This window comes from Ovis canadensis, chromosome 3, assembly GCF_042477335.2.
Source record: "Ovis canadensis isolate MfBH-ARS-UI-01 breed Bighorn chromosome 3, ARS-UI_OviCan_v2, whole genome shotgun sequence".
NCBI classification, from domain to species: domain Eukaryota; kingdom Metazoa; phylum Chordata; class Mammalia; order Artiodactyla; family Bovidae; genus Ovis; species Ovis canadensis.
In genome coordinates, this window is record NC_091247.1 from 99,288,021 (window position 1) to 99,314,634 (window position 26,614).

Consider the following 26,614-nt stretch of genomic DNA (forward strand, 5'->3'; position numbering starts at 1 on the left):
TGCCCTCCTCCAGGGGACCTTCCCAGCCCAGGGATGGAACCCACGTCTCCTCTGTCTCCTGCATTGGCAGAAGGGTTCTTTACCACTAGCGCCACCTGAGCATTACCATGTCTCAATGGGTTATTGCAACAGGCACCAAATTGGTTTTCCTGCTTCTGCCACTGTTTCTATAGCCTGTCCTTGATGCAAACCAGCTGCTGCTCCTAAGTCGCTTCAGCCGTGCCCAACTCTTTGCTACCCCATGGATTGTGGCCCACTAGGCTCTTCTGTCCATGGGGATACTCCAGGAAAGAATACTGGAGTGGGTTGTCATGCCCTTCCCCAGGGGATCTTCCCAACCTAGAGAGAGAACCAGTGTCTCTTACGTCTCCTGCACTGGCAAACAGGTTCTTTACCACTAATGCCACAGGGATCCCATTAAAGTGTAAATCAAGGACTTCCCTGGTGGCCCAGTGGTTGAGAATCTGCCTGCCAATGCAGGGGATATGGGTTCGATCCCTGGCCAGAAAAGGTCCCACATGCTAAGCCTGTGCACTGCAAGTAGTGTTTGGGCACTACTGAGCCCAAGCATTGCAACTATGGAAACTGAAGCCCGTGCACCTAGATCTCATGCTCTGCAACAAGACAGGCCACCAGGGCGAGAGGTTCACGCACCAACTGGAGAGTGGCACCCACTCGTTGCAAGTAGAGAAAGCCCACACAGCAATGAAGACCCAGCACAGCCAAAAATAAATAACAAATAAATAAAATTCTCAATAAAAAAGAAGGCAAACCATGCCACTCCTCTGCCTCTCACTGAGTACAAGTACAATGACCTGGAGGCCCTACACCACTTGGAGCTGCCTGCCTCAGGCTGTGTGATGCTCTAACTCAGGTCCAGCCTCTCTGAGGCCGCCCCTGTCCCAGAAACATGCCAGCCCTGCTCCTACCTCGGGGTCTCTGTACCTACTACTCCTTCATTCAGGAACAGTCGTCCCCAAATACCTGCAGGGCTTGTTCTCAGACCTCCTCTAAGTCTTTTCTTGAAGGTCATCTTCTCACAAGAGCCTTTCCTATCTACCCCACTAGAACTGCACTCCAGAACTTGCTCTTCCTCTTCCCAGACACATTTTCCAGTTTTCCTGTCTTACCAGTGTCCAGGACACTGCCAGGTGCTTTGTAAGCTTAGAGGCAGACCGGTGCCATTCCTCCCTGGACCCACACCCTGTAACAGATCAGGTTACTTGGTGATGCCCTTCCACCATGGCTGAGGTGACCTGCTCAGTCCTGCCTCCTGCCACTGAGATCAATAATGTCAACCTTCTTTGGTCAATGGGCAGTTAGGAGACACGATGTTGAGAGCAGAGGCTATGAATGGGCTTGCTCACTGGAGCTCACTTCTTATGCTGCCACATGGCATGAGAGGGATGTACATGGAGTGACTCCTTGGTCCCAGGACAAAGGTGAATGTCCCATGGAGCAGAGTTAAGTGACCCCACTTACATCAGAGAAGGGCAGCCAGGATCAGCTGATGACCCACTAATGCTCTGAAGCTGGAGCAAGACCTGGCCAGATGAGCTGACTCTCTGCCTCCTAACTTAAGTACTTTATTTCCTTTTTTCTGATGCAAAAAGTCAATGTATTTCATTTTATTTTTTCCTATCAAAAATAATACATTTTCTTAAGCAGCATCATAGATTCTGAAGACATTTGTGCAGCATGTTCACGTGATGATAGAAGATGAATGCCTTCTGCATATGTCACCCTGAATTTGGTTCTTTGTGAAATATTGATTACTTTTTCCCCTTTGCTTTTGAGGGATTTTTTATTCTTTATTTTTAATTGGCGTATAATCGCTTCACAATGCTGTGTTAGTTTCTGCTGTACACCAACGTGAATCAGCTATAACAAGTGACTGCTCCTGTAAGCAGTCGAATATTGAGTTGGTTTGTGTATAACTATTACGCCAATATTCAAGTGAATCAGGATGCTGCTGCTGCTGCTGCTGCTGCTGCTGCTAAGTCACTTCAGTCGTGTCCGACTCTGTGTGACCCCATAGACGGCAGCCCACCAGGCTCCCCCGTCCTTGGGATTCTCCAGGCAAGAACACTGGAGTGGGTTGCCATTTCCTTCTCCAGTGCATGAAAGTGAAAAGTGAAAGGGAAGTCACTCAGTCGTGTCCAACTCTTTGCGAACCCATGGACCGCAGCCTACCAGGCTTCCCTGTCCATAAGATTTTCCAGGCAAGAGTACTGGAGTGGGGTGCTATCGCCTTCTCTAAATCAGGATGCACTAAATATTTTATGAGAAAAAAATCAGTGTGTTACAGTGATCACTGTAAGTCCAAGGTGGTTTATAGCCACACCTGTGCTATGAAAGTGAACAATGTTAAGCTACATTCATGATACTAGTCCTTTGTTCCAAATATGGGAGAGCTAAGAACAACTGCAGAAAGCTTTCTTGAAAGAGTTTTGCTATTGACTGGTCTCCACACAAAACACCGGGCCTATTTATGTCTAAGTTTATTTTGAATTTCACGTGAAGCTCACTGAACTAGGACACCGGGCAGCAACACAACACCTTTTCAAACTTGTATTAATATTATTGCTGTTGTTGTTTTAGTTTTCTTTCTTTTTTTTTTTCTTTGCCCAGTTGTGTCTGACTCTTTGCAACCTCATGGACTGCAGCCCTCCAGCCTCCTCTGTCCATAGCATTCTCCAGGCAAGAATCCCAGAGTGGATTTTCATTTTCTACTCCAGGGGATCTTCCTGACCCAAGGACCAATTCCACACCTCCTGCACTGGTGGGTGGACTGTTTACCACTGTGCCACCCGGGAAGCCCAACTAGAGATTCACGAAAATAATAAACATTAAAGACAGTCACATCTGACCTATGCAGTGTAGGATTTATACCCTTTCTTTGCTCTATCTCCATACTTTTCATTTCTCCACCAAGCTACACATAGGTGGCTTTTTTACTATCATCAGACAACTTTTGCCAAACATGAGAAACATCCTTACTGCACGACCCTTTCATTTCATTTTCAAAGGGTCAAATGGCTCAAGGACCGTCTGGAAGGACCGTTAGAAATCCACAGTAAAAGGATTTCAGAGGGAAGAGCAGGATACCCAGCACACCTGCAACAGTCGCTTGTTTTTTATGCCACTTTTGTAACATCTACAGTTATGTACAGACGAGAAATGAGATCTGAGGACTCACTTCAAGAATGGCCTGTGTCAGCATCAAATCCCTTCACACGAACTTCTGTACTCTACCTGTAGTGCACAGTGTGGCTGACAACCCAGAAAATTGTTTGTATTTACCTGGAAAACTTCATGCATGCACATATGTAAGGCTTCATACATTTCTTCACTGAAGTATGTAACTGCGGAGAAAGTGTCAGGTATGCCGCAATATTACCTTTCAGACATGAATCAAAGGTGGCTCCACCATGTTTTGTATTTATGGTCCAATTAGCCCAGAGCTTACAGATGTCTGCCCAGAACAGACTCATATATAGAGATGAGGTGTCTTTGCCTAGAAGGCAGGATGAAGCTAGACTTTCTCTAGTCCTTCACCTTCTGGACCAAATCACATGATCACAGGGCTCATCTCTTCCATCACCTACCACTGCCCCAGGGGCAACCAACCTCATTCCTGCACCATATCTATGCTTCCTTCTGTCTGGACGTCAGAGGAGTGGGATAAATCTTTAGTTCAGTCTCCCCTTGGGAAAAGGACAAACTGCTCTGGATTACCATGCTCACTTATCACTTCAGAAAAGGACTGATATGATGCAAGAGAAAGAAAAGTGGTCGGGTTGAAAGGGATGCTAAAAATGGATAAAGGCATGGGGCTTCCCTGGGGGCTCAGAAAGTACAGAATCCATCTGCAATGCAGGAGACCTGGGCTCAATCCCTAAGTCAGGAAGATCCCTTGGAGAAAGAAATGGCTCCCCACTCCAGTGTTCCTGCCTGGAGAATTCCACGGACAGCGGAGCCTGGCGGGCTACAGTCAATGAGGTTGCAAAGAGTTGGACACAACTGAATGACTCACTTTCATGCAAACAACAAAGAACAAGAGGCAGAAAAGCCTGTATCATGGGCTTGGCATAGACATCCAGAGACCTAAAGCAGGATGATGTAAGGAGTTACAGCAGGGTTTTCTGCTCTGCCTCCTGCCTCCAAAAAAGTGAATACCACCAAGACAATTGGCCTTTTGTTTCATGTTTTTACAGCAGAGATTTTAATTCACTTTATTTTATTACTAAGTGCTCCCATCTCACTAATCACGTACTCTGTTCATACAAACAAAATATTTTTCCTTTAGTTACGAAGGAAGGCTATGTCCAGGAGCCTCTGTACATTAGCAAACAACATGGTCAGGCTTGTGACGGTTGTGCCAGCACTTATAGCCTCTATAACTCATTACTTAATGATGCCACGCACACACACCCCTGTTTGCTGTGTGACTGTTTACTTGCCTTTACTATATTGCAAAATTTTAAAGGCCCAAGTCTATGGCTTCTACTTCTCTTGTAGTCCACTGTCATGTCAGAACATGTGAGCAAACAGTAAGCACTCAAAAATGTACTTATGTTAAATTATGTAAATTGGTACACTGGTAAACTTCATGTAAATTTGCAAGGGGGTGGAAATCTGCTTAAAAGTTAGGAAAGAAAAGACAAGAGGTTGAACAGGGATCTACCAACTATATCTTGGGACCTGTCTGTCGCTCTTCAAGGACCAGCTGAAACACCCTCCTTCAAAAGTCTTTCCCAGACAGTGATGTGCCAGCAAATTTAACACATGTATGATTTGTAGCATTTGTCAGTTCCCTGGTTCACTGCCCCCATAACTGAGTCAAGTCACCAACGTGGATGGCAATGACTTAGATATACACAGTCAGCACCCATCAGCCCATGGGAGCTGCTCCTGTACCACACGGGTCCTAACCCTGCTATTAGAATTAATCCTTATTTCTTGATCCCGCAAGTCTGTGTTTCAGTATATGTTAAAGTGTGCACCTAATTCTGCTTGGTAGTGTACCACTTGCATTTCAGCCATAAGATCCTTGAGAAAGGTTCTGACTCTTTATTATCATACATGTATACACACTGTGTGGATCACAACAAACTGTGGAAAATTCTGAAAGAGATGGGAATACCTGCCTCTTGAGAAACCTGTATGCAGGTCAGGAAGCAACAGTTAGAACTAGACATGGAACAACAGACTGGTTCCAAATAGTAAAGGAGTACGTCAAGGCTGTATATTGTCACCCTGCTTATTTAACTTATATGCAGAGTACATCGTGAGAAACGCTGGGCTAGAAGAAGCACAAGCTGGAATCAAGATTGCCGGGAGAAATATCAATAACCTCAGATATGCAGATGACACCACCCTTATGGCAGAAAGTGAAGAGGAACTAAAAAGCCTCTTGATGAAAGTGAAAGAGGAGAGTGAAAAAGTTGGCTTAAAGCTCAACATTCAGAAAACGAAGATCTAGTCCCATCACTTCATGGGAAATAGATGGGGAAACAGTGGAAATAGTGTCAGACTTTATTTTTGGGGGCTCCAAAATCACCACAGATGGTGATTGCAGCCATGAAATTAAAAGACGCTTACTCCTTGGAAGGAAAATTATGACCAACCTAGATAGCATATTCAAAAGCAGAGACATTACTTTGCCAACAAAGGTCCGTCTAGTCAAGGCTATGGTTTTTCCAGTGGTCATGTATGGATGAAAGCTGAGCGCCGAAGAATTGATACTTTTGAACTGTGGTGTTGGAGAAGACTCTTGAGAGTTCCTTGGACTGCAAGGAGATCCAATCAGTCCGTTCTAAACAAGATCCATCCTGGGTGTTCTTTGGAAGGACTGATGCTAAAGCTGAAACTCCAGTACTCTGGCCACCTCATGCGAAGAGTTGACTCATTGGAAAAGACTGATGCTGGGAGGGATTGGGGCCAGGAGGAGAAAGGGATGACAGAGGATGAGATGGCTGGATGGTATTACTGACTCGATGGACGTGAATTTAAGTGAACTCTGGGAGTTGGTGATGGACAGGGAGGCCTGGCGTGCTGCAATTCATGGGGCTGCAAAGAGTCAGACATGACTGAGCGACTGAACTGAACTGAACTGATACACGTACATATATGTGTGTGTGTGTGTGTGTGTGTGTATGTACATATAAATTATATATTAGCTTAGACAGTAAAGAATCTGCCTGCAATGCAGGAGATCCAGGTTTGATACCTAGGTTGGGAAGATCCCCTGGAGAAGGAAACGGCAACCCACTCCAGTATTCTTGCCTGGAAAATCCATGACAGGCTACAGTCATGGGGTCACAAGAGTTGGACACAACTTAGCAACTAAACCACCACATAAATTATATATACATAGAAAGAGATACACATTTACGTGTGTGCGTGCACGTTTAGTCATGTCCAATTCTTTGCGATCCCATGGACTATAGCCCACCAGGCTTCTTTGCCCATGGAATTCTTCAGGCAAAAATACTGGAGTGGGTTGCCATTTCTTCCTCCAGGGGATCTTCTCAACCCAGGGATCAAACTCATTGGCATGCAGATTCTTTACTACTGTGCCACCTGGGAAGCCCACACATCTATGTAAATGCACATAATTTTTCAGAGAAGTGTAACTTTAAAAATATTTGCTATTTTTGCAAGTCTATGTATCTCCTGAGGTGCTCTGGAGCTCTGCATTTGACAAAGCCCCTCAACATGTGTGGGAGAACAGACAGTAATGAAACCCCCAGTTTTAAACCAAACAGACTGCATTCCTTGGCCTCCCCCACAGTAAGAAATGCCCATATAATTAGTCCTGGTCATGCAAGGCCAGGCCATGTGATTCAACTGGAAGAACTGAGTGAGGCCTCTGATAACTCTGATTAGGAGGAAGCTAGTACATATTCTTTGTCTCTTTGTTGACTTTCTTCCTGGAATCTGCACATAAAAGCTAGTGCCACAGCAGCCATTTTTGGTCTGAAAGGCAACCTTGGAAATGGAGGTTCTTGGTGGAGGAAGGGTCCTGGGACCATAAGGAGTCTGTGGAGCATAATTCACCTGTTAACGGTACAGTGCCTACCTGATACTTACATAAGAGAGAAATAAGCTTCTACCTTGTTAAAGCTACTATTGTTCTAAGCTTCTATGAGAGCCAAACTTGATCTTAAAGGACAGACTATGGCACAATAGGAAAGATCTGAAAAATAACACAAGTCAATGTGACCTGCTCCCAGACTGATCCAGAGCCACTTAAACCCTTCTTACTTGTCTCTCCAAAAGTTGTGACCCCAATGACCACAAACATCTTCAATCCCGGTCTTCACGTGATCAAAAAACTAAAACAGAAAAAGCCAGCTGGTTGATTAATTTTTACCTGAAATCAGTCATTTCTGTTTCTATTTACAGAAATTATTAATTCCTACTTACAGAAATGATAGTGATTATTTCTGTGTGTAGAAATTATAACTATAGAAATTTATAGAATTCTAATAGAAATACTACTACTATTTCTATCATGCCTAAACTTCAAAGATGCTGATACTTTTTGGTTTTGGTTTGCTTGAGTTTTAACTGAAAACAAATAAGACAACAATTCATCTTCAAACAAATTCATGAGATGTTTGTCATATCGATAATTAGAATTCATACTTTTAACACAATAGTTTGTACTTTTGGAAACTATGAAATATGGTCACAATTTTCCAGTAGAAACATTTCAGGCTGAAGTAAGGGCTAAAAGGGGATTCCTTGTCCCTGTATTCCTGCAGCTGTACACATGGGGGGCTATGTTCATTATACCCTCAATTCACCTCTTCCTCAGCCCACCCCCCACACCCCATCACCCTCTGCCAGTTACCTCTTCTTCAGGAAGTGAGACCATGGTGTCAAGCTGTCTGACTTAATCCCATAATTTTCCCTTTAACCATTCAAATTGATCTGCTATATTAACACCTACCCGACAATGGATTTCCTCACTGACAGCTTGCTGTTTCTTATTGGACCTCTTAACATCAAGGAACTCCACCAGTGGTCGGATAGTTATTCCCTGCACAAAAGAAGGGGGGAGGAAAACCTTATAAAATTCAAGAATAATTTGTAACCTCCTAATACTTGATAACCAACAAAAGATACCCTGCCCCCAAGACTTAACGGAGCATAAGTAACATTTTGTTAATTTCTCCTTCCTCTTTAAAAGCTGGCATATTTTCAGAGGGCCATGTCCCAAAAGCTGCTACTGCAAACAAAATGTGGACAGAACGCAAGAAACTGAAAATGTGGTACTCTGTCAGTCTAAGAAAAGGAAAATCCTAAGAAATAATAAAGGCTCATCCAGTTCAGAGGAATTGTCTACTTGTCTTATTCACAGAAAATGTTTCAATGATCCATTCATTAATCTGTTAAACAATCTGAATTGAGCTTTTACGGTGTCCATGTCAGAGAGATGGACAGTTAAGAACCTCAGCTTGAGGACGTCATAGTCTTGTGAGGAGAACGATACACACAAAACAGTTAACAAAGTAGAAGCAGGAAGAGAGGGATTCACAGAGAGCAGGTCAAGGAAGGCTCTGTAGAAAGGTAACCCTGGATCTGAACTTACAAGATGTTGCGCTGCTGTGCTGACTTGTGTCTGACTCTGTGACTCCATGGACCATAGCCCGCCAGGCTCCCCTGCCCGTGGGGATTCTCCAGGCAAGAATACTGGAGTGGGTTGCCATTTCCTCCTCCCAGGGATATTCCTGACTCAGGAATCAAACCTGTGTCTCCTGCATTGGCAGGTAGATTCTTTACCACTGAGCCACCTGGGAAGCCCATTATGTACATAATACTATATAAATACTAAATATATATATATATATAATTATACACTCTCTGCATATGCATGAAATATATAATCCTACTTATGAAATGCACAAAACCTTTACAAAGAGAACTATAAATGTAATTAAAGGATACCGAAAATATTTGAGTTTTAAAAAGACACAATTGCTAGATAGCATTATATAACACCATCATGATAACAATTTTATCTCAATGTATTGCAATACAATTCCAGTCACATGTTCCAAAGGATTTTAAACAGAACTTGAATATTTAGAAGTCAAGAAAATGTTCAAAATTAACCTGGGAGAGTAAATATAACCAGAAAAATTTAGACAAAAGAGAATGGTGGTGAACTTATAGCTACCAAAATAAACTCTCAGCTAATATGTTTAAAATTATGTGATATGGATACTAAAATAGGGCAGGGTAAGGATGGGGTGAGAATGTGGGGGTCAAGGAGGATCCCCAAGTTACTCGCCTGGTGGGCAGATGGCTGCTACCACTGGGCATGAAGATTTCATGGGGTCACTGGACTTGGGGAAGGGGTGAATATATTAAGGGATGCTCCCTGACACGAATTTGATTGCTATTTCATCTCTCGGTGCATCTTTAAGTCTTTCCTTGGTGGCTCAGACAGTAAACAATCTGCCTGCAATGCTGGAGACCCAGGTTCGATCCCTGGGTCGAAGATCCCCTGGAGAAGGGAATGGTTACCCACTCCAGTATTATTGCCTAGGAAACCCCATGGATGGAGGAGCCTGGCAGGCTACAGACCACAGGATTGCCCAGAATGGGACATGACTTTGCGACTAACACTTTCACTTGATAATATAAACTGTGAGACACAGATATTTTAAAGGAGGTCGTTAATTTTGTTCCATCAACCCAGCTTCAAGCATTTTTCATCTTTAATTTTCTAAAGCGTGAATGATTTTAAGCAAATCTGGAATAAGACACCCCTTGTGTTCTACCTGTATTTCCATCTGCCACTTTGAAATAACATAGGTGGCAATAACCATTTTTCAATCAACACATAATCTGCCATTTTTAACTTATGTGATTGAAAATAGGTATTAGCCCATGGTTTGCAGTGATGGGTGATTTCATGAGTTTCAGAGTCCATGAAGCCTCAAGGTTAATAATAGCTCTAGGGGAAAAAATCAACAAAGTCCATGCTATTTATAAAATGATATAGTGTGTTCTCAGTATACAAAGTGCTGTTTCATATGCTTTTACCTACCAGTATCCATTCAGTTAATAATAAGGCAGTGTCTTATATTTATAACAATAAAGTATTGATGAGATGCAATGGAACATTGACACTGTCTTTTTTTTTACTCCCTCACTTTATTTTTTATTTTATATTGGAGTACAGCTGATTGTTGTTGTTGTTCACTCGCTAAGTCATGTCCAACTCATTTGGATTCCATGGACTGCAGCACACCAAGCCTAGTGTGCTTCCCTGTCCTTCACTATCTCCCAAAGTTTGCTCAAACTCATGTCCATTGAGTCAGTGATGCCATCCAACCTCTGTGGGCCCCTTCTCCTCTTGCCGTCAGTCTTTCCCAGCATCAAGGTCTTTTCCAATGAGCTGGTTCTTCACATCAGGTGGCCAAAGTATTAGAGCTTCAAGCTTCAGCATCAGTCCTTCCAATGAATATTCAAGGTTGATTTCCTTTAGGATGGGCTGATTTGATCTTGCAGTTCAAAGTGAAAATGAAAGTTACTCAGTCATGTCTGACTCTTTGCGACCCATGGACTGTCGTTGATGGAATTCTCCAGGCCAGAATACTGGAGTAGGTAGCCTTTTCCTTCTCCAGGGGATCTTCCCAACCCAGTGATCCAAACCCAGGTCTGACAGGCTACAGGAGCCTGGCAGGCTACAGTCCATAAGGTCACAGAGAGTCGCACACACCTGAATCAACTTCGCAGGCACTTAGCACACATATTCTAGTATTACATACAGTCTTTCTCTAGTTTTCACTAGTCTTCTGCAGGTGTTTATGTTCTCTTTTTTAATTACCAAATGAGTTAATTATCAAATGGGATGAATTTGTGTATGTTCATTTTATGTCTAGCCATGTGGGTTAAAAAATAAAGAAATCCCTTAGTTTTCCAACAAACCACTGAAAGACATATTTACCAAGCACAAGTTAAATTTTCATACTTTCATGCAGCTTTGGTGCAATAGACACAATACCCTAGAGCCAGGCCTGGCAGAGAGGGGTTATGCAGTGGCCCCAGGGAACATATCAGTGCAGTGAGGTTTATTTTTCCCCTGGGCTTCCTAGATGGCTCTAGTGGTAAAGAAACCACCTGCCAAAGCAGGAGACAAAGGAGACAGGATTTTGATCCCTGGGTGGGGAGATCCCCAGAGGAGGAAGTAACAGCCCACTCCAGGGTTCTTGCCTGGAGAATCCCATGGACAGAGGAGGCTGGTGGGCTACAGTCCATGGGGTCACAGAGAGTCGGACATGACTGAAGTGACTTAGCACGCACGCACGTGCCATCTCTGCTTTCTGCCCACCCTCAAACCCTCACTCTTCTCCTCCCAGCAAAGTGGGAAAGAAAAAGGAACTGCTGTCTGATTAAATAAGGTGCATTCTTTGGGTTTGTTCTTTGGGAAGAATTTTCTTTTGTTTTCTTTGGAATTAAATTTTATAAAAAAAAGGGAGGGTGCTTTAGCAGGGGTGAGTGGGTATGGCTTTATATTTCTTTGCTGATTTAGCAGAAAACTTCCAGAACAACTTGAAGAAACTGTTTTCATTCATTAAAAAATATTACTGTCATGCTATCCTGTATAAGGCTTTCTCACATTCCAAGTTTGATCAGAGATTCATAAATACAGTTGCACATACAGTGTTTGTTTTAGAATAATAAATAAATCCTACTTACCCCATTTTAGGATGAGGTAAGTAGGGTGACAACCATAAAAGTATTCAAGGAGGAGCCTGTGAACTTGCAAATCCAGGTACTTGACAGTTCCAGACAATGACTTAACAGCTGGTTATGAAACCAGTCTACTGTGGAGGCAAAAGGAGACTCCATTCTTGCAATTCCTGTCAACCGTGCTCCTTGATGGACTTCTAGTTAATAACTGAATGAATCTGCAGAATTGTGACAATCTGCTCTATAATTATAAGGACTAACCGAATAATAATTATTGGACTCTAAAATACATTGAAAAGAGTTGAGTTTTCCTTTTTTAAAATATCATTTTACTTTATGTTATGATGAAGACAGGGAAAATCCCCAGGTTGAACACTGGCATCAGATATTGTGTTTACATACATATTTCCTCTGTATTGCCTGGGAGGGAGGTTCCATGATTCAGATCTTACAGCAAAGCAAACAGAGGCTCATGGAGGCTGTTGGAACACCGACCCAGAACAGCTTTACTCCAAAAGCTGCACTTTCCACTACTGGGCTCTAGCTCTTCTCAGTCTGGATGATCATTTGATAACCAGAGAGACAGCTTATATTGTCTATGTCATTACCAACCTCATTTAAATGAAATGGAATATACACATATGAGCAATCAGAATTGTTTACTCATTCAATGTTCTGGGTCAGATGGTCAAGAGTCTGCTTGCAATTTGGGTTCAATCCCTGGGTCAGGAAGATCCTCTGGAGAAGGGAAAGGCAACCCACTCCAGTATTCTTGCCTGGAGAATCTCAGGGACAGAGGAGCCTGGCAGTCCATAGGGTCTCAAAGAGTCAGACACGGCTGAGCACAGCACAGCACAGCAGATTTACAATGTTGAGCTATTTTGGGGTATATAGCAAAGTGTTCCCATTATACATTTGCATATATCTATTCTTTTTCAGATTCTTTTCCCATATAGGTTATTACAGAGTGCTGAGCTCCTGTGTTGAATAATTCCTTATTGCTTATCTTATTTTATATACGTAGTATTGTTTATATGTTAATTCTAAACTCCCAATTTATCGCTCCCACAATGAACTTATTTACAGACACACTGCTCTTTTTTAACTTGACACATTAAAAACTTTCTTAATCAGTGTTGACTACTGATATACATGGTGTTCATTCAAAGTGGATGCGCAGTCTTCTAACATGGGGAATCAAAACCTCACTTGTATCTTTTGGTTGAGCTCCAATTCCAAAAAATCCAAAATACCAACAGCGTAGTAATAATACCTTATATTAACCACCTATGCACACACAGTCAACGAGTCAATAGTATAAATTTATCATAACATTTTTCTTTTTCCTATTGATGTCTGTTCTGATTGTAGAAGGGCAATTCTCCATTTGTCCAACCTATTCAATAGTATCTAAAATCTGAGCTTGCAATCTGTGTGTCCTCTCTCAGATTACATCTTTTTATTCAGCCTTTTTTATTTCATTTTACAAAGCCTCACCCATGGTGTTGGGGCAGGGGGCTGTTATTACACTGTGGATATTTGTGTAGATAATAAGAGCTGATAGATTCATCTCCAAACGACCCGGCTGCTACTTGCTCTAGACTGACACGGTTCTATTTTTATATTTGACACTCAGACATGACACCTTGAGCTCTGAGAGTGTGGAGAGGAGTCCGGAGCATTGACTCAGCCTGGCCAGGGCTTCTGGTGGGGCGTAAGGACAGAGCAGCAGGCTTGGGAAGAGGAGGAGAGTGACACCCTTGGTCTGACTTGTCCCCGTAACCACTCTGCCCTAAGCTGCTGTTGCAACATTAAAACGCTCAAGGCAAAATGGGTTCACTTTCTTTTTCAAATTCTTTTCCTACGTAGGCTGTTCTGTAATATTAAGATCGTTTAGAAGGGAAGAGTTACATGCATAATGGAATCACTTTGCTGCACACCTAAAAACACACTGTTTAGCACAACACTGTTGCTCAACTATACTCTGATATAAAACAAAGAGTTACACATATGGATTTAATATATATTACCATATTTAAAGTAGACAGCCAGTGGGAATTTGCTGTATGATGCAGGGAGCTCAAACCAGAGCTCTCTGACAGCCTAGAGGGTGGGATGGTGTGGGAGGTGGGAGGGAGGCTAACGAGGGAGGGGACATACATATACCTATAGCTGATTCATGTTGATATATAGCAGAAAACAATGCAATATTGTAAAGCAGTCACCCTCCAATTAAAAATAATTTTTTTAAACGGATTCATTTCATAGCATCATCTCCCCACTACTCTGAGAGCAGTTACTTGGATGCTTGTGCCAAGGTTCCTGTAAACACAGTGTGAGAAGATGGAGACAGGGTCTCTGCTTCTCTCCACCCAGAGGCTCCATGCTGTCTCCCTGCATTTACGACGGGAGCTCTAACCAAACGCAGATGTCTGAACCCAATCAGTATGTTAATCAAATGAACTATACCTAACCATAACCTGGTAAAGACTATCTTCTCACAGGGGTCAGCAGAACCCCAAGGTTCTGAGCCTGTCTCTGGAGACAAGGTCCCCGGGCACCCCCAGCTTCCATCACTCACCAACCTGTGCCCTGATCAGCTCGCTCTCCCTCTCTGAGCCTCAGCTTCCTCAGCTGGGAGAATCGCTGGTCTCCTTCACCAGGGCTTGTCTGGAGGATGAAATGAGATCGTGCACCTAGAATAGCCCTTGTCTCAGTAGTGTCTGACTCTTTGCAACCCCATGAACCGCAGCACGCCAAGCCTCCCTGTCCATCACCAACTCCCAGAGTTCACCCAAACCCACGTCCATCAAGTCGGTGATGCCATTCAACCATCTCATCCTCTGTCGTCCCCTTCTCCTCCTGCCCTCAATCTTTCCCATGCCCAACACAACAAGGAAGAAGTCACTGGAAGGCACTGCATGGCAAAGATGCTGGAGATAAGGACCTTGGGGGACAGCGGCCATTTCTCCACTCGGGGAAGGATCTCCCCAGGCTTCCTCTTTCCTTCCCCCCCAGGCTTCCTTAGACTGAACAAACTACCGTCCACAGTGTTGGCAGGTGTGAGTGAGTGAAGGATGAACTGCTACATGGAGAGGTAACTGGAAGAATAGCAGGACATACAATACACTCACTCTGCACCGGCCACTCTAGCAGGTGCTTTATTGCTTTATTTTTAAGGATTTTTTTTTTAACATGGACCATTTTTAAAGTCTTTATGAATCCGTTACAATATTGTTTCTGTTTTATGCTTTGGTTTTTTGGCCATGAAGCAGGTGGGATCTTAGCTCACTGACCAGGGATGGAACCCACACGTCCTGTACTGGAAGCCAGGAGTCTTAACCACTGAACCACCAGAGAAGTCTCGCAGGGACTTTTAGAGTTAAGACCAAACTGCTCTCGACCCCCCTGAGCCACCTTTTCCTGGCTGTGTAAACCTGGGGGAAGGTCTTCACCTGGGCTTCAGTGTCTCAGCCTCCCTGTCTATGAAATGGGAGCAAAGACAGTGATTCCTCCCAGAGTGTGTGCCTTAGAACAGTTATGAGGATTTAAAGAGCTAACATCAAAGGTGCTTACATCTGAGTCAGGCACCTAGAAAGCATTCTGTGACTACCTGGAAAATAAAATATTTTTTAAAAAATCAAACAAAATATCTCCTGGTGTTCTTATGGTGAGTGTCACTCATCGCTCTTCCTCAGTCTCCTCGCCTGCCTTGTCTCCTCCCAGGGTCTTAAGGTTGGGCTGCCCCAGAGCCCAGTTACTGGTCCTCTCTTGGTTTCCTCAATGGATTTTCACCCCCTCGGTGATCACTTCCAGCTTCCCAGCTGTGGATCCCAGCCCTGTGCTGCTGACCCAGCTCCTGCCTGGACTCCAGGCTCAGGTATCATCACCCCCACCCACAGGTCTCACAGCCCCCAGCCCCTCCCACCCCACCACCCGCAGCCCGCCTCTTCTCACGCAGGGCCAGTCGGCCCTTACGATAGTTCGGTCCCTCATGGCTCCTTTTCCCGCCACCCCACACTGAACCCATCAGGGGGTCCTGCAGGTTCCACCTTCAGAAGTCAGGTGGAACCAGTACCCCAGCCCTTTCGCCGCCTGGCCGCCATCCTCCTGCTTTGTCTGCTGACTGGCTGCACTGCCCATCCCCCCCCCCAGCCCCCCACCCCCCTGCCGCCCCTTTCCCCACCATACCGGCTCATCTTCACTGTCCCTCCCCACAGCAGCCAGTGGGATGCTCTTAAAAGCAAAGCACACCCACAGCAGCACCAAACGTCCCATGCTGCTTCCATTTCACCTGGAGCAGAGCCCATGTCCTGACCCCGGCCCACCTGACCCCACATGACCCAGGACCCCAGACCCTCCCTCGCCTCCTGTGTCCCACATTGCACTCCCCTCCAGCCACGTGGTCCATGACCACACTGCCTTCAGATTGTCGTCTTTAGCCCCCTTTGCCTGGAATGTCCTTCAGCTTAGCTAATCCCTTTACCTCCTGCAAACCTTTATTCGAATGCCACGTTTTTCATTGTTGCCTTCTATGACTATTCAATCGAGAATTATAACCCTGCTCCGCCTCCCCTGGCCTGAGCCCCACTGTTTCTTTCCTTTATATTTTTTTAATGATTATTTATTTTTGACTGCACTGGGTCTTTGCTCCTTGCATGGGCCTTCTCTAGTTGCGGTGACTGGGGGCTACTCTCTAGTTAGAGTGCACAGGCTTCTCAATGCAGGGTCATCTCTTGTCGCGGAGCACAGGCTTCAGGGCATTCAGACTTCAGCAGCTGTGGCGCATGGTCTCAGCAGTTGTGGCCCCCAGGCTCTGGGGCTCAGGCTTAATAGTCATGGCGCATGGGCGTCGCTGCTCTGTGGCGTGTGGGCTCTTCCTGGACCAGGGATCCAACCTGTGTGTCCTTCGTTAACAGACAGACTCTACCACTGAGCCACCTCCACCAGGGAAGACCCTACTGTTTCTTACAGTCCAGCTTCTTTCACCTTCTCATAGATTCTCATTGCCTCACCTACTAGACTGACTTTCACTGGAATAGAACCACCACAGGGTTGGGGGTATTTCTGGATATTTTGCTCACTCTTGGATTCTAAAAGCCCAGAGCTCTGTCTGGCACACAGCAGGAGCCCTAGGCATATTTTCTAAATGTGTCTGTGTTAGTCACTCAGTGGTGTCTGACTCTTTGCGACCCCATGGACTGTAGCCTACCAGACTCCTCTGGGCATGGAATTCTCTGGGCAAGAATACTAGAGTGGCTTGCCATTTCCGTCTCTGATTTTCTACATGAATATCCACAAAATAGAATCTCTTAAGAGCTGGATGATTAACATAAAGTAAAAGTTTCTCAGTTGTGTCTGACTCTCTATGACCCCATGGACTATATTGTCCATAGAATTCTCCAGGCCAGAATGGGTAGCAGCCATTCCCTTTCCAGGGGATCTTCCCAACCCAGCGATTGAACCCAGGTCTCCCGCATTATTGGTGGATTCTTTACCAGATGAGCCACCAGGGAAGCCTAAAGTGAAAGTTGCTCAGATGATTAACCTAAAGAGATTGGTTAACTTGCAAAGTCAGGATCCTGACTCAGGCCCGTGCCTTCCTACCACAGTCTCTGCCCCTCCCCATGTTAAACTTGCACTCACCCCTCCCTCCATTCCACGCACAGCTCTACAGTGAACCTACATCCCAGAGCTGCTGGAAGGTCATAGCACAGCTAGCGTTAACACACACCTTTACAAGGTCAACGAGGAAGACACATGCCGAGGATTAGCAAGAGCAGTTAATAAGTTTCCAGGAGGAAGCTCAGCTCACACAGCTGTTTCCTTAAATAGTCATTCTTCTGTGCTGGCCAAGTGACCAAACTGGACTCTCTGAGGCTGCTGCACAATCCAGTGACCTGGTAAAATACTGTCTCTCTCCTGTCCTGATGACCAAAGCCTCAAGTTGTTGCTGTTGTTCAGTCACTAAGTTATGCCCAACTCCCACAGACGACAGGCCTGGAGAATTCCATGGACTATCCATGGGGGCACAAAGAGTTGGACAGGACTGAGCAACTTTCATTTCTTCTTCATAGCCCCCCAGGCTCCTCTGTCCATGGGATTCTCCAAGCAAGAATACTGGAGGAGTGGGTTGCCACTTCCTCCTCCAGGGGATGTTTCCAATCCAAGGATCGAATGCATGCCTCCTGCACTGGCAGGTGAGTTCTTTACCACTGAGCCACCAAAGCCTCAAGACACCTCAGCAACATGGCATCCTATGAGAGAAGTTCAGGATGACCCTCCAAGTGACCCTTCTTTCCTCCTGGTAAAAGGAGGGACTTTGCTGGGAGACAGAGCTCTACTCACCAGGATGAAAACGGTGAAGAATATGACCACGATTGCTGCCGTGATGAACAACTTCTTCCGGGGGAACACTGAGGACGGCAGGAGAAACACCAGCGCGAAGCAGATGGCCCCCCGGAGCCCCCCATAGGCAATGATGAACTGGTCCTTGAAGGTCAGGGGAATTGTCCGGAACCAGTTAATAACCTGAGTCAGGACGAAGACACCTGAGAAGGAAAACAAAACCGAAGGGAACGGAATGTGTCAGGCCAGGACACGGGAACAGGAAGATGAGTTTTCTGTTTCAGGGCAAAGTACAGTTAAGTCCCCAACACAGGAACTTGCAGGTTTCGAACTTTCAAAGATGTGAACGTTTGTCCCCATGTCTAACCATAAACGAGCTCACTTGTCTGGCTTACACTGTGACTTGTCAAGTGCCTGCATCCTCTACAAGGGGCTGTGGTTTTGTGCTTTAGTGTACAGCACTCTATAGGCTGGGCTTCCCAGGTGGCTCAGTGGTTAAAAAAAAAAAAAATCTGCCTGCCAATGCAGGAGATGTGGGTTCAATCCCTGACTGGGAAGATCCCTTGGAGTAGGAAATGGCACCCCACTCCAGTATTCTTGCCTGGGAAATCCCATGGACAGAGGAGCCTGCCAGGCTACAGTCCATGCAGTCGCAAAGAGTCAGACACAACTGAGCAACTAAACAACAACTCTGTAGAGTACAGTTAGTATAGTATCTTCATTTTAAGCCCAGGATGTCGTCTATGATGAGATAAAAAGAGCTACCACCTAGAAGTTACAGGATCATTTTTTCAAGAGGGTGCATAGAATTGAACACAGTAAGGAACCAGAACACGTGCAGTCGGTGTCAGGCATGAGTGAAGCTGCAGCTCGCCCTTCGTCCCCTGTTGCTGACGGTCTTTCAGCTCTACCATCTCCCACCTCCTCTCCCTCCTCCAGGAAGTAACTCTTTGTGCCTGTTCACTCGATGCCAGCCCCTGGATGCCAGCTGCTGTACTGTTACTACTGTACTTTTCAAGGTAGTAAGATTAAAAATATTTTCTTTATTTTTTGTGTTTGTTAGTTTTTTATTAGAACTGTTTGTGTGCAAAGTATCATAAACCTATTATAGGACAGTACTATATAGCCGATTGTGTTAGTTGGGTACCTAGGCTAACTTTGTCAGACTTACTGACAAATTGGATGTATGACCATGCTCTTTGAACCATATTAGTTCATACACAGAGGATCTACTGTATTTCAGAAGAAGCCCTTTCCTACCATCCTGGCTCACATCACTGGGTTCTGGGCCCTGTGTTGTTCCAAGACAGTGAGTGAGAACATGGAGTCATAGACACCAAGAGAGGTTAATTCCACTTAAAGCAAAAGCCATCAAAATACTCCAGGAAGAAAAAAAAAATATGTCAGGGTGCAGGGAAAGGAGGAGGAGATGGACATGGAGAATAAGGAGGAAGAGAAGGAGCTGGAGGAAGGAGATAAGAAAGACAAGAACCTAAGATGAAGGGACATAACAAGAGCAACCGCAAGCAGAGGGAAAGAAGGAAGGACCAGTCCTTCGGTGCCAGACTCCCAGGCCCATGGAGGAGACGTGTGCTCATTACCCAGCGCCCTCCAGATCAGGCAGAAGGCCAGGGTGAAGCAGACAAAGGCCCAGTTCCACTCGTGGTTCTTCCCCACGGTGGACACGCCCATGAAGATGAAGATCAGGGTCTCGCTGACGCTGCTCAGCATCTTCATGAAGTACTTGATGGTCGTGTAGGATTTCTGAGACACGTTCTCTTCCACATACTTATTCATGGTCATCGCACAGGCCGTGATTCTGCAAGAAGAAATTAGCTTCTGTTTAAACAGGATAAATGGTCCCAATCAGAATAGGAGTCAGCAGGTAGCTGACGAGGCTGGCTCTACCCTTCTGCCCACCACTGCATCACTGACTGACTTCTGTAAGTGTCTGTAATTTGCATCCTTGTAAACCCTACTGTTTCTGGAAGTCTTCATCAATATCCAAGGCTCCAGCTTGGCTCTGCCCACCTGTCTAGTCTCTGGATGCGGACATCAGTACAGCATCCAGGACAGCCAGCATCACAAATAAAACAAGCTCCTAATAAATTCAAAACCCATTATCTTCCTCTAACGCCAGTTCCATCTTCTTTTTTCCTCTAGTGCCACAAATGCTGCACTATTGCCTAAAATCCTAAATTTGAAACTGTGGTCACACTGGACTTCTCTTTGCACATCCTCAGTGCCTCTCACCATTTATCTGCTCACCAGTCATCTTCTGTCCCTCATCCTGCATCTCCGGGACCTACTTACTCATTGTGACTCTGATGCCCTACTTCTGGTTCTCATTTCTACTGGGTTAGCCCAAAAGTTTGTTCAAGTTTTTTCATTAACATCTCATGGAAATAATCTGAAAGAACTTTTGGACCAACCCAGCGCTTATCTACTATACTCACTTCTGGGAAATTCAAAATGTATTCATAGGCTCTGAAAATCCCAAAAGGAAGGAAACTGTTTTGCTTGTTTTCCCCACATTTACAAAACTCTGGGCCCACAGAGCTCTTTATGCTCCTTTCTCTTGACCTCTATGTTTTTAACTTTCTATTTTGCATTGGAGTATAGTTGATTAACATTGTGGTGTGAGTTTCAGGTGTACAGCAAAGTGATTCAGTTATACATATACGTGTATTTATTCTTTTTCAAATTCTTTTCCCATTTAGGTTGTTACATAATATTGTGCAGAGTTCCATATGTTACACAGTAGGTCCTTGTTAGTTGTATAGAATTTTTTAAAGTTTTTTATTGGAGTAAATAAAAGATGGCCAAGAGGCACATGAAAAGATGCTCAATTACTAGAGAAATGCAAATCTAAACCAGAATCAAGTTACCATCTCATACCAATCAGAATGGATATCATCAAAAAATTTACAAATAATAAATGCTGGAGAGGGTGTGGACAAAAATGAACACTCCCACCCTGTCATTGGGAACGTAAATCAGTGCAGCCACTACGGACAACAGTAAGGAGGTTCCTCAAAAAACTAACAATAGAGTGGCCGTATGACCCAGCAATCCCACTCCCAGGCATATGTCGAGAGAAAACCACAAATCAAAAAGATACACCTGAGTGTTCACTGCAGCACTATTTACAATAGCCAAGATGTGGAAGCAACCTAACTATCCAATCACTTTTATTTTTAAAAATAAACTATCAGCTACAGAATTGAAGAACCCACCAGTGCCTCAGCAGTAAAAAACACACCTGCCGGGTGGTGGGAGGGGGGTTCAGGGTTGGGAACTCATGTACACCTGTGGCAGATTCATGTCAATGTATGGCAAAACCAATACAGTATTGTAAAGTAAAAAACAACAACAACAACAAAAAAAAAAACCTGCCATCTCTAGGCCAGAAAGATTCTCTGGAGAACAGAATGGCAACCCACTCCAGTGTTCTGCCTGGGAAATCCCATAGACAGAGGAGAATGGCAGACTGCAGTCCACAAGGTTGCAAAGAGTAGGACACGCCTTAGCGACTAAATAACAACGGAGTATTGAAGCCCCTACTTGTCTCACACTAACCCTATTTCCCTCAGTCCCACTTGGATTTGGATTTTTTCTCTATCATTCAAGAAGTGAGTTTTGAAAGGCTAAAGAAAGTTGTTTTATGAGCATGTTATTTATTTCCCTCTGAGATCATGCTCATGTTCATTCACTGGGAAAAATATAAACCACACAGGTGAAAAGTAATCTTTAGTTCATTCAGGGAGCGATTTAACAAAAATTTCTATTCAGAAATTATTGAAAACTACGGCTTTGCTGTAGGAATTTAAAAAATACATGAATTTTACATGAATGTTCACAGGATCATTTTCCATTGCTTTGTGTCCTTAACATGACACTGGGTGAGGCTTCTGTCTGCCAGACACCTCCCTGTAACTCAACGCTGCCTCCGACCAGCACAGGTGCGATCCTCCAGAGTGAGAAACAGCCTCGGCAGGTACCAGGGACCCAGAGCCCACGGCGCCGTTGGCAGGGAAACGTGGGCATCTTTACGAACCTGGCTGCACTGTTCAGGCTGGGGACGAGTGTTCCAAGGGCCACTTTCTACCTGTCACGTACAGGTCAATGCACACGACCTCTCAAACAAAGGCCAGGAGGTATTTCACTGCAAAGAGGGATCTTTCTTTGCCACAGGGTACTCTAAGCCAGTCAAACCACCTCCCCTTCAATAACACCCTATGTACACAAAACTACAAATGAGCTTTGTTGTTGTTCGGTTGCTCAGTCGTATCTGACTCTCCGCAACCCCATGGATTGCAGCACTAGTTTCCCTCCAATTAGGGAGGCACACACATGACATACCTAGACAGTGTAATAAAAAGCAGAGACACCATTCTGCTGACAAAGATCCCTACAGTCAAAGCTATGGTTTTTCCAGTACTCATATACAGATGTGAGAGTTGGACCATAATGAAGGCTGAGCACAGAAGAATTGATGCTTTTGAACTGTGGTGCTGGAGTAAACTCTTGAGAGTCCCTTGGACAGCAAGGAGCTCAAAGCAGTCAATTGTAAAGGAAATCAACCCTGAGTACTCATTGGAAGGACTGATACTGAAGCTGAAGCGCCAATTCTTTAGCCACCTGATGCAAAGAGCCAAATCATTGGTAAAGACCCCGATGCTGGGCAAGATTGAAGGCAGGAGGAGAAGGGGGCAACAGAGGGTGAGATGTTTTGATAGCACCACTTATTCAATGGACATGAGTTTGAGCCAACTCTGGGAGACGGTGAAGAACAGGGAAGCCAAGTGTACTGCAGTCCATGGGGTCGCAGAGTCAGACACGGCAGCGACTGAACAACAATGACACGTGACACTCTTATATTGAATATGTGATGCTTAGGAGCCTATTCTATAGGCTGGAGGGGAAAATACGAGATTACATCTTCAACAATATAATTAAAGTTTATCTCCACAACCCAACTGGAAGCTTCATGGGGGAAAGAGTGCCATCAATGCTTATCACGGTGCCTGGCACCTCGCTAATGTATTCTCAGTCGATGACAACATGGATCCAAGGATGCCTTATTCACGGGAATGGTGGAGTATCATTGACAGATCTGTATTTCAGAAAGAAGCCATAAGTACACATGCAGGACAGATCTGGAGGGCACAACCTAGAGACTACAGTCACCTGCTTTCCCACAATGGTTGTTGGTTTTCAAAATCCACTGCAGCACTTGGTCCATATAATCTCCCCAAACAGGTCCACCTTTGAACAAGTCTTAGGTTCTATTCCACGGGACTACGTAGAGGGAGGGTACATACAGAATTCATCAGTGCCCTCCGCTTTGTTAAACCCATATTAGGGTTTAACATATTATCGCCAATTTAGAGATGGAGGAGCTAAAGCATGATAATTAGTGGGTTTTAGATTCACCAGCAGTTGAGATTTCTTTTCTTCATCACTGTCCCAATGCAGTATAGAAAAATTTCAGGCAGCTAATACTGTCTCAGCAGTCTTCAGGGGGAAACAGACTTTCTATTCTGATAATCTGTCATTGGACTGTTTTCTGAGCAGAAAACTCCAACCAACACTTTTTTCCTTACTGTACTCCACGCCTCCACCCTGGTTGGTCAGTGAAAGAACGTTCGCTTCCTTTCCACCAGCATGCAGGCTCTCCAAGCCGGGGTTGGCCCTCTTCCTCCACTGAGGCTTCCTGCACGCAGTGGTACCACGTGTATGTTCTCCTGCTGCTGGCTGAAAGTGAAAGTGTAAGCCACTCAGGCGTGTCCAACTCTTTACGACCCCAAGGACTGTACCCCGGTAGGCTCCTCTGTCCATGGGATTTCCCAGGCAGGAATATTGGACTGGATTGCCATTTCCTTCTCCAGGGGATCTCCCCGACCCAGGGATCAACCCAGATCTTCTGCCTTGCAGGTGGATTCTTTCCTCTGAGCCACCTAGCTGCTGGCTGAGTCTAGCTTAATGGAGACCCAGAATCCTTCACTAGGCAGTTGGCAACTGTAGAACCAAAGAGAAAGGCCTCCATACAGAGGGTGGGTGGAGAAGGCAGACTTCTAGTTGTGAAGAAAAAACACAAACACACCTTGTCTGTGTTTACCTACATACCATGTAGCCATGACTCAGTTCATTCACTTTATGAATACAAGCGCTTTTATGTTTTTCAAGAGTGATCAATTCTCTAATTTCAATTGCAACATTGGGAGACCTATTTAGAGCTGAACTGTTTAGAATTAGAATTGTACTGATAGAAAGTCTTTGGTGTCCATGCCATGCCTGTGTGTGATCTTAAAATGTATGGATTCAGTTGCAGGAAAAGACAGCCCAAACAATAGTTGCATATTCTCCATAAAGTCTTCATCAAACATAAAAGCCTGCTCCACTAATCAGAGCCGAGCATTAGCAAAGGCGAAGGACAATTAACAAGCTTTCTCTGCACTGATTAAAGCCAGGTCTGCGGTGACTCAGGGTACACTGCATGTTCTCAGAATAAAGTACTCACTCATGTGAGGTAAATTAATTATTCCAGGGCACGGATTGCTATATAACGGATCGCCTCTTCCAGTAAACCTGGCAACCCAGAGAGAGTGAGTTTGACACATGAGAAAATGAAAAAAAAAATGTTTTGCAAAGAAATATCCAACCACAAAAACTGAACAGCCTTTCTTAAAATTTCAAAATGAAATAAATTCCAACAAATTTAGACGCTGGGTTATTCATGAAGTCTTGTCCATTTCATGGATTTTCCACATCTTTTGTATTTTTCTCCTTTGGATGTGTTTAATTCACCTATTATTTATAGCTCATTTTCTGGCTCCTAAAGTTTGGTCCCTGGGTCAAGAAGATCTTCTGGAGGAGGAAATGGCAACCTGCTCCAGTATTCTTGCCTGGAGAATCCCACGGACAGAGGCGCCTGGTGGGCCACAGTCCACAGGCTCGCAAAGAGTCAGAGATGATTGCAGCGACTTAACACACACAAAGCAATCATGGCTTTGAGCAAAAACACATAAGAGGCCACAGCTCATTGTCAAAAGTATGATATGAAATACAAGGCATCAAGGGACCCATGGTGTCCACTGACTCTAGTTGAGGACTGGTGATGAAGGCATGAGGGACAGGAAGACTGGACTAAGATCACAATGATGGAATTACAGTTTTCGAGCTGGAGAACGCCTGGTGGACATTGGGAGAGGGTTGCAGACAGGTATGAGAATCAGCTGCTATCCAGTGAACAGGCAGAGTGTTCCCAGGATTTAACCGAGACCCTCATCGGAGGCTGCCACCTTCTGGGAGTCTTCCTGCTCGTCACACTAGTAGCCAAGAAGTATTTCTAAAAGTGTAGTTTGTAGATCACATGATTCTGAGTAGTCCTTGGAAAAACCCAAATGCCAAGACCCCCACCTGAGACCTATGGACTCAGAATCTCTGGTGGGGCCCTGGGCTTCTGTATCCACAGCAACTTTCTCAGGTGATTTCAAAATACATTGAAGTTTGAGGAAACCAAGGGAGCCCAGGAAGAAGGTCCAGTTGAGGAAGAATGAAAGAGAAAAAGAGCTGACACTTGAATCCTGTTATTTAAAGATCTATTGGAGAGTGAAAACAAGTGCTAACATGCGATGTGCGGACTGCTGTGGATTTAATTACGCTTTGCCATCTGTTTTCCCTTCCCTTCTCACAATATTCATTATTTGCATCCGCGTATACATTCCCACCTTCTCTTGCCTAGACTAGTATGCAGGCACCTTCGCTCTGCTGCTGGACACATATTCCCACGCTCCTGCCTGGACAGACTCCTCATCCCTAGGCATCTAGCAAGCCTGAGGCCCTGCCTTCTAGTTTCCACCACAGTTATTGTTGTTCAGTTGCCAGGCTCCCCTGTCCTTCACTATCTCCTGGAGTTTGCTCAAATTCATGTCCATTGAGTCAGTGATGCTCTTACCCTCTGCACCCCCCTTCTCCTCCTGCCCTCAGTCTTTCCCAGCATAAGGGTCTTTTCCAGTGAGTTGGCTCTTCACATCAAGTGGCCAATGTATTGGAGCTTCAGCTTCAGCATCAGTCCTTCCAATAAATATTCAGGTTTGATTTCCTTTAGGATTGATTGGTTTGATCTCCTTGCAATCCAGGAGACTCTCAAGAAGTTTCTCCAGCACCACAATTTGAAAACATCAGTTCTTCTTCAGCACTCAGCCTTCTTTATGGTCCATCTCTCACATCTATACATGACTACTGGAAAAACCACAGATTTCATTTTACACAGAGGACTATTCAAACATTATCAGTGTCCTGAGGGATGGTGTAAAAGGGTTTAGAAGCTCTCCAATCATGGATTCACTAGAGAGCAAAAACAGAGCAAGTCACCTCCCTGCTTACAGTTTCCAAAGGCTCCTGAGTGTCTACAGAACACAGGCCAAGACTAGGCATCTTCTGGGGGTGAGAAAAGAACAGAGTGGGAGTTTGGTATTAGCAGATGCTAGCTTTTATATATAGGATGGATTAACAGCCAGGTCCTATTGTATATGATTAAGCTGGA

The 26,614-nt window shown here is 44.7% G+C and overlaps 1 protein-coding gene across 1 annotated transcript in view; it reads right to left on the reverse strand.

Annotated features, from left to right (window-relative positions):
- Positions 1–26,614, reverse strand: part of SLC9A2 (solute carrier family 9 member A2) — an 89,405-nt gene that overhangs the window by 16,122 nt on the left and 46,669 nt on the right. Inside the window, exons 4-7 of the mRNA XM_069583729.1 lie at positions 19,665–19,882; positions 18,064–18,266; positions 7,961–8,050; positions 7,270–7,340 (exon numbers count right to left, since the gene is read on the reverse strand). Of these exons, the coding sequence (XP_069439830.1) occupies positions 7,270–7,340; positions 7,961–8,050; positions 18,064–18,266; positions 19,665–19,882 (582 nt within the window). The remainder of the gene's footprint in view (positions 1–7,269; positions 7,341–7,960; positions 8,051–18,063; positions 18,267–19,664; positions 19,883–26,614) is intronic.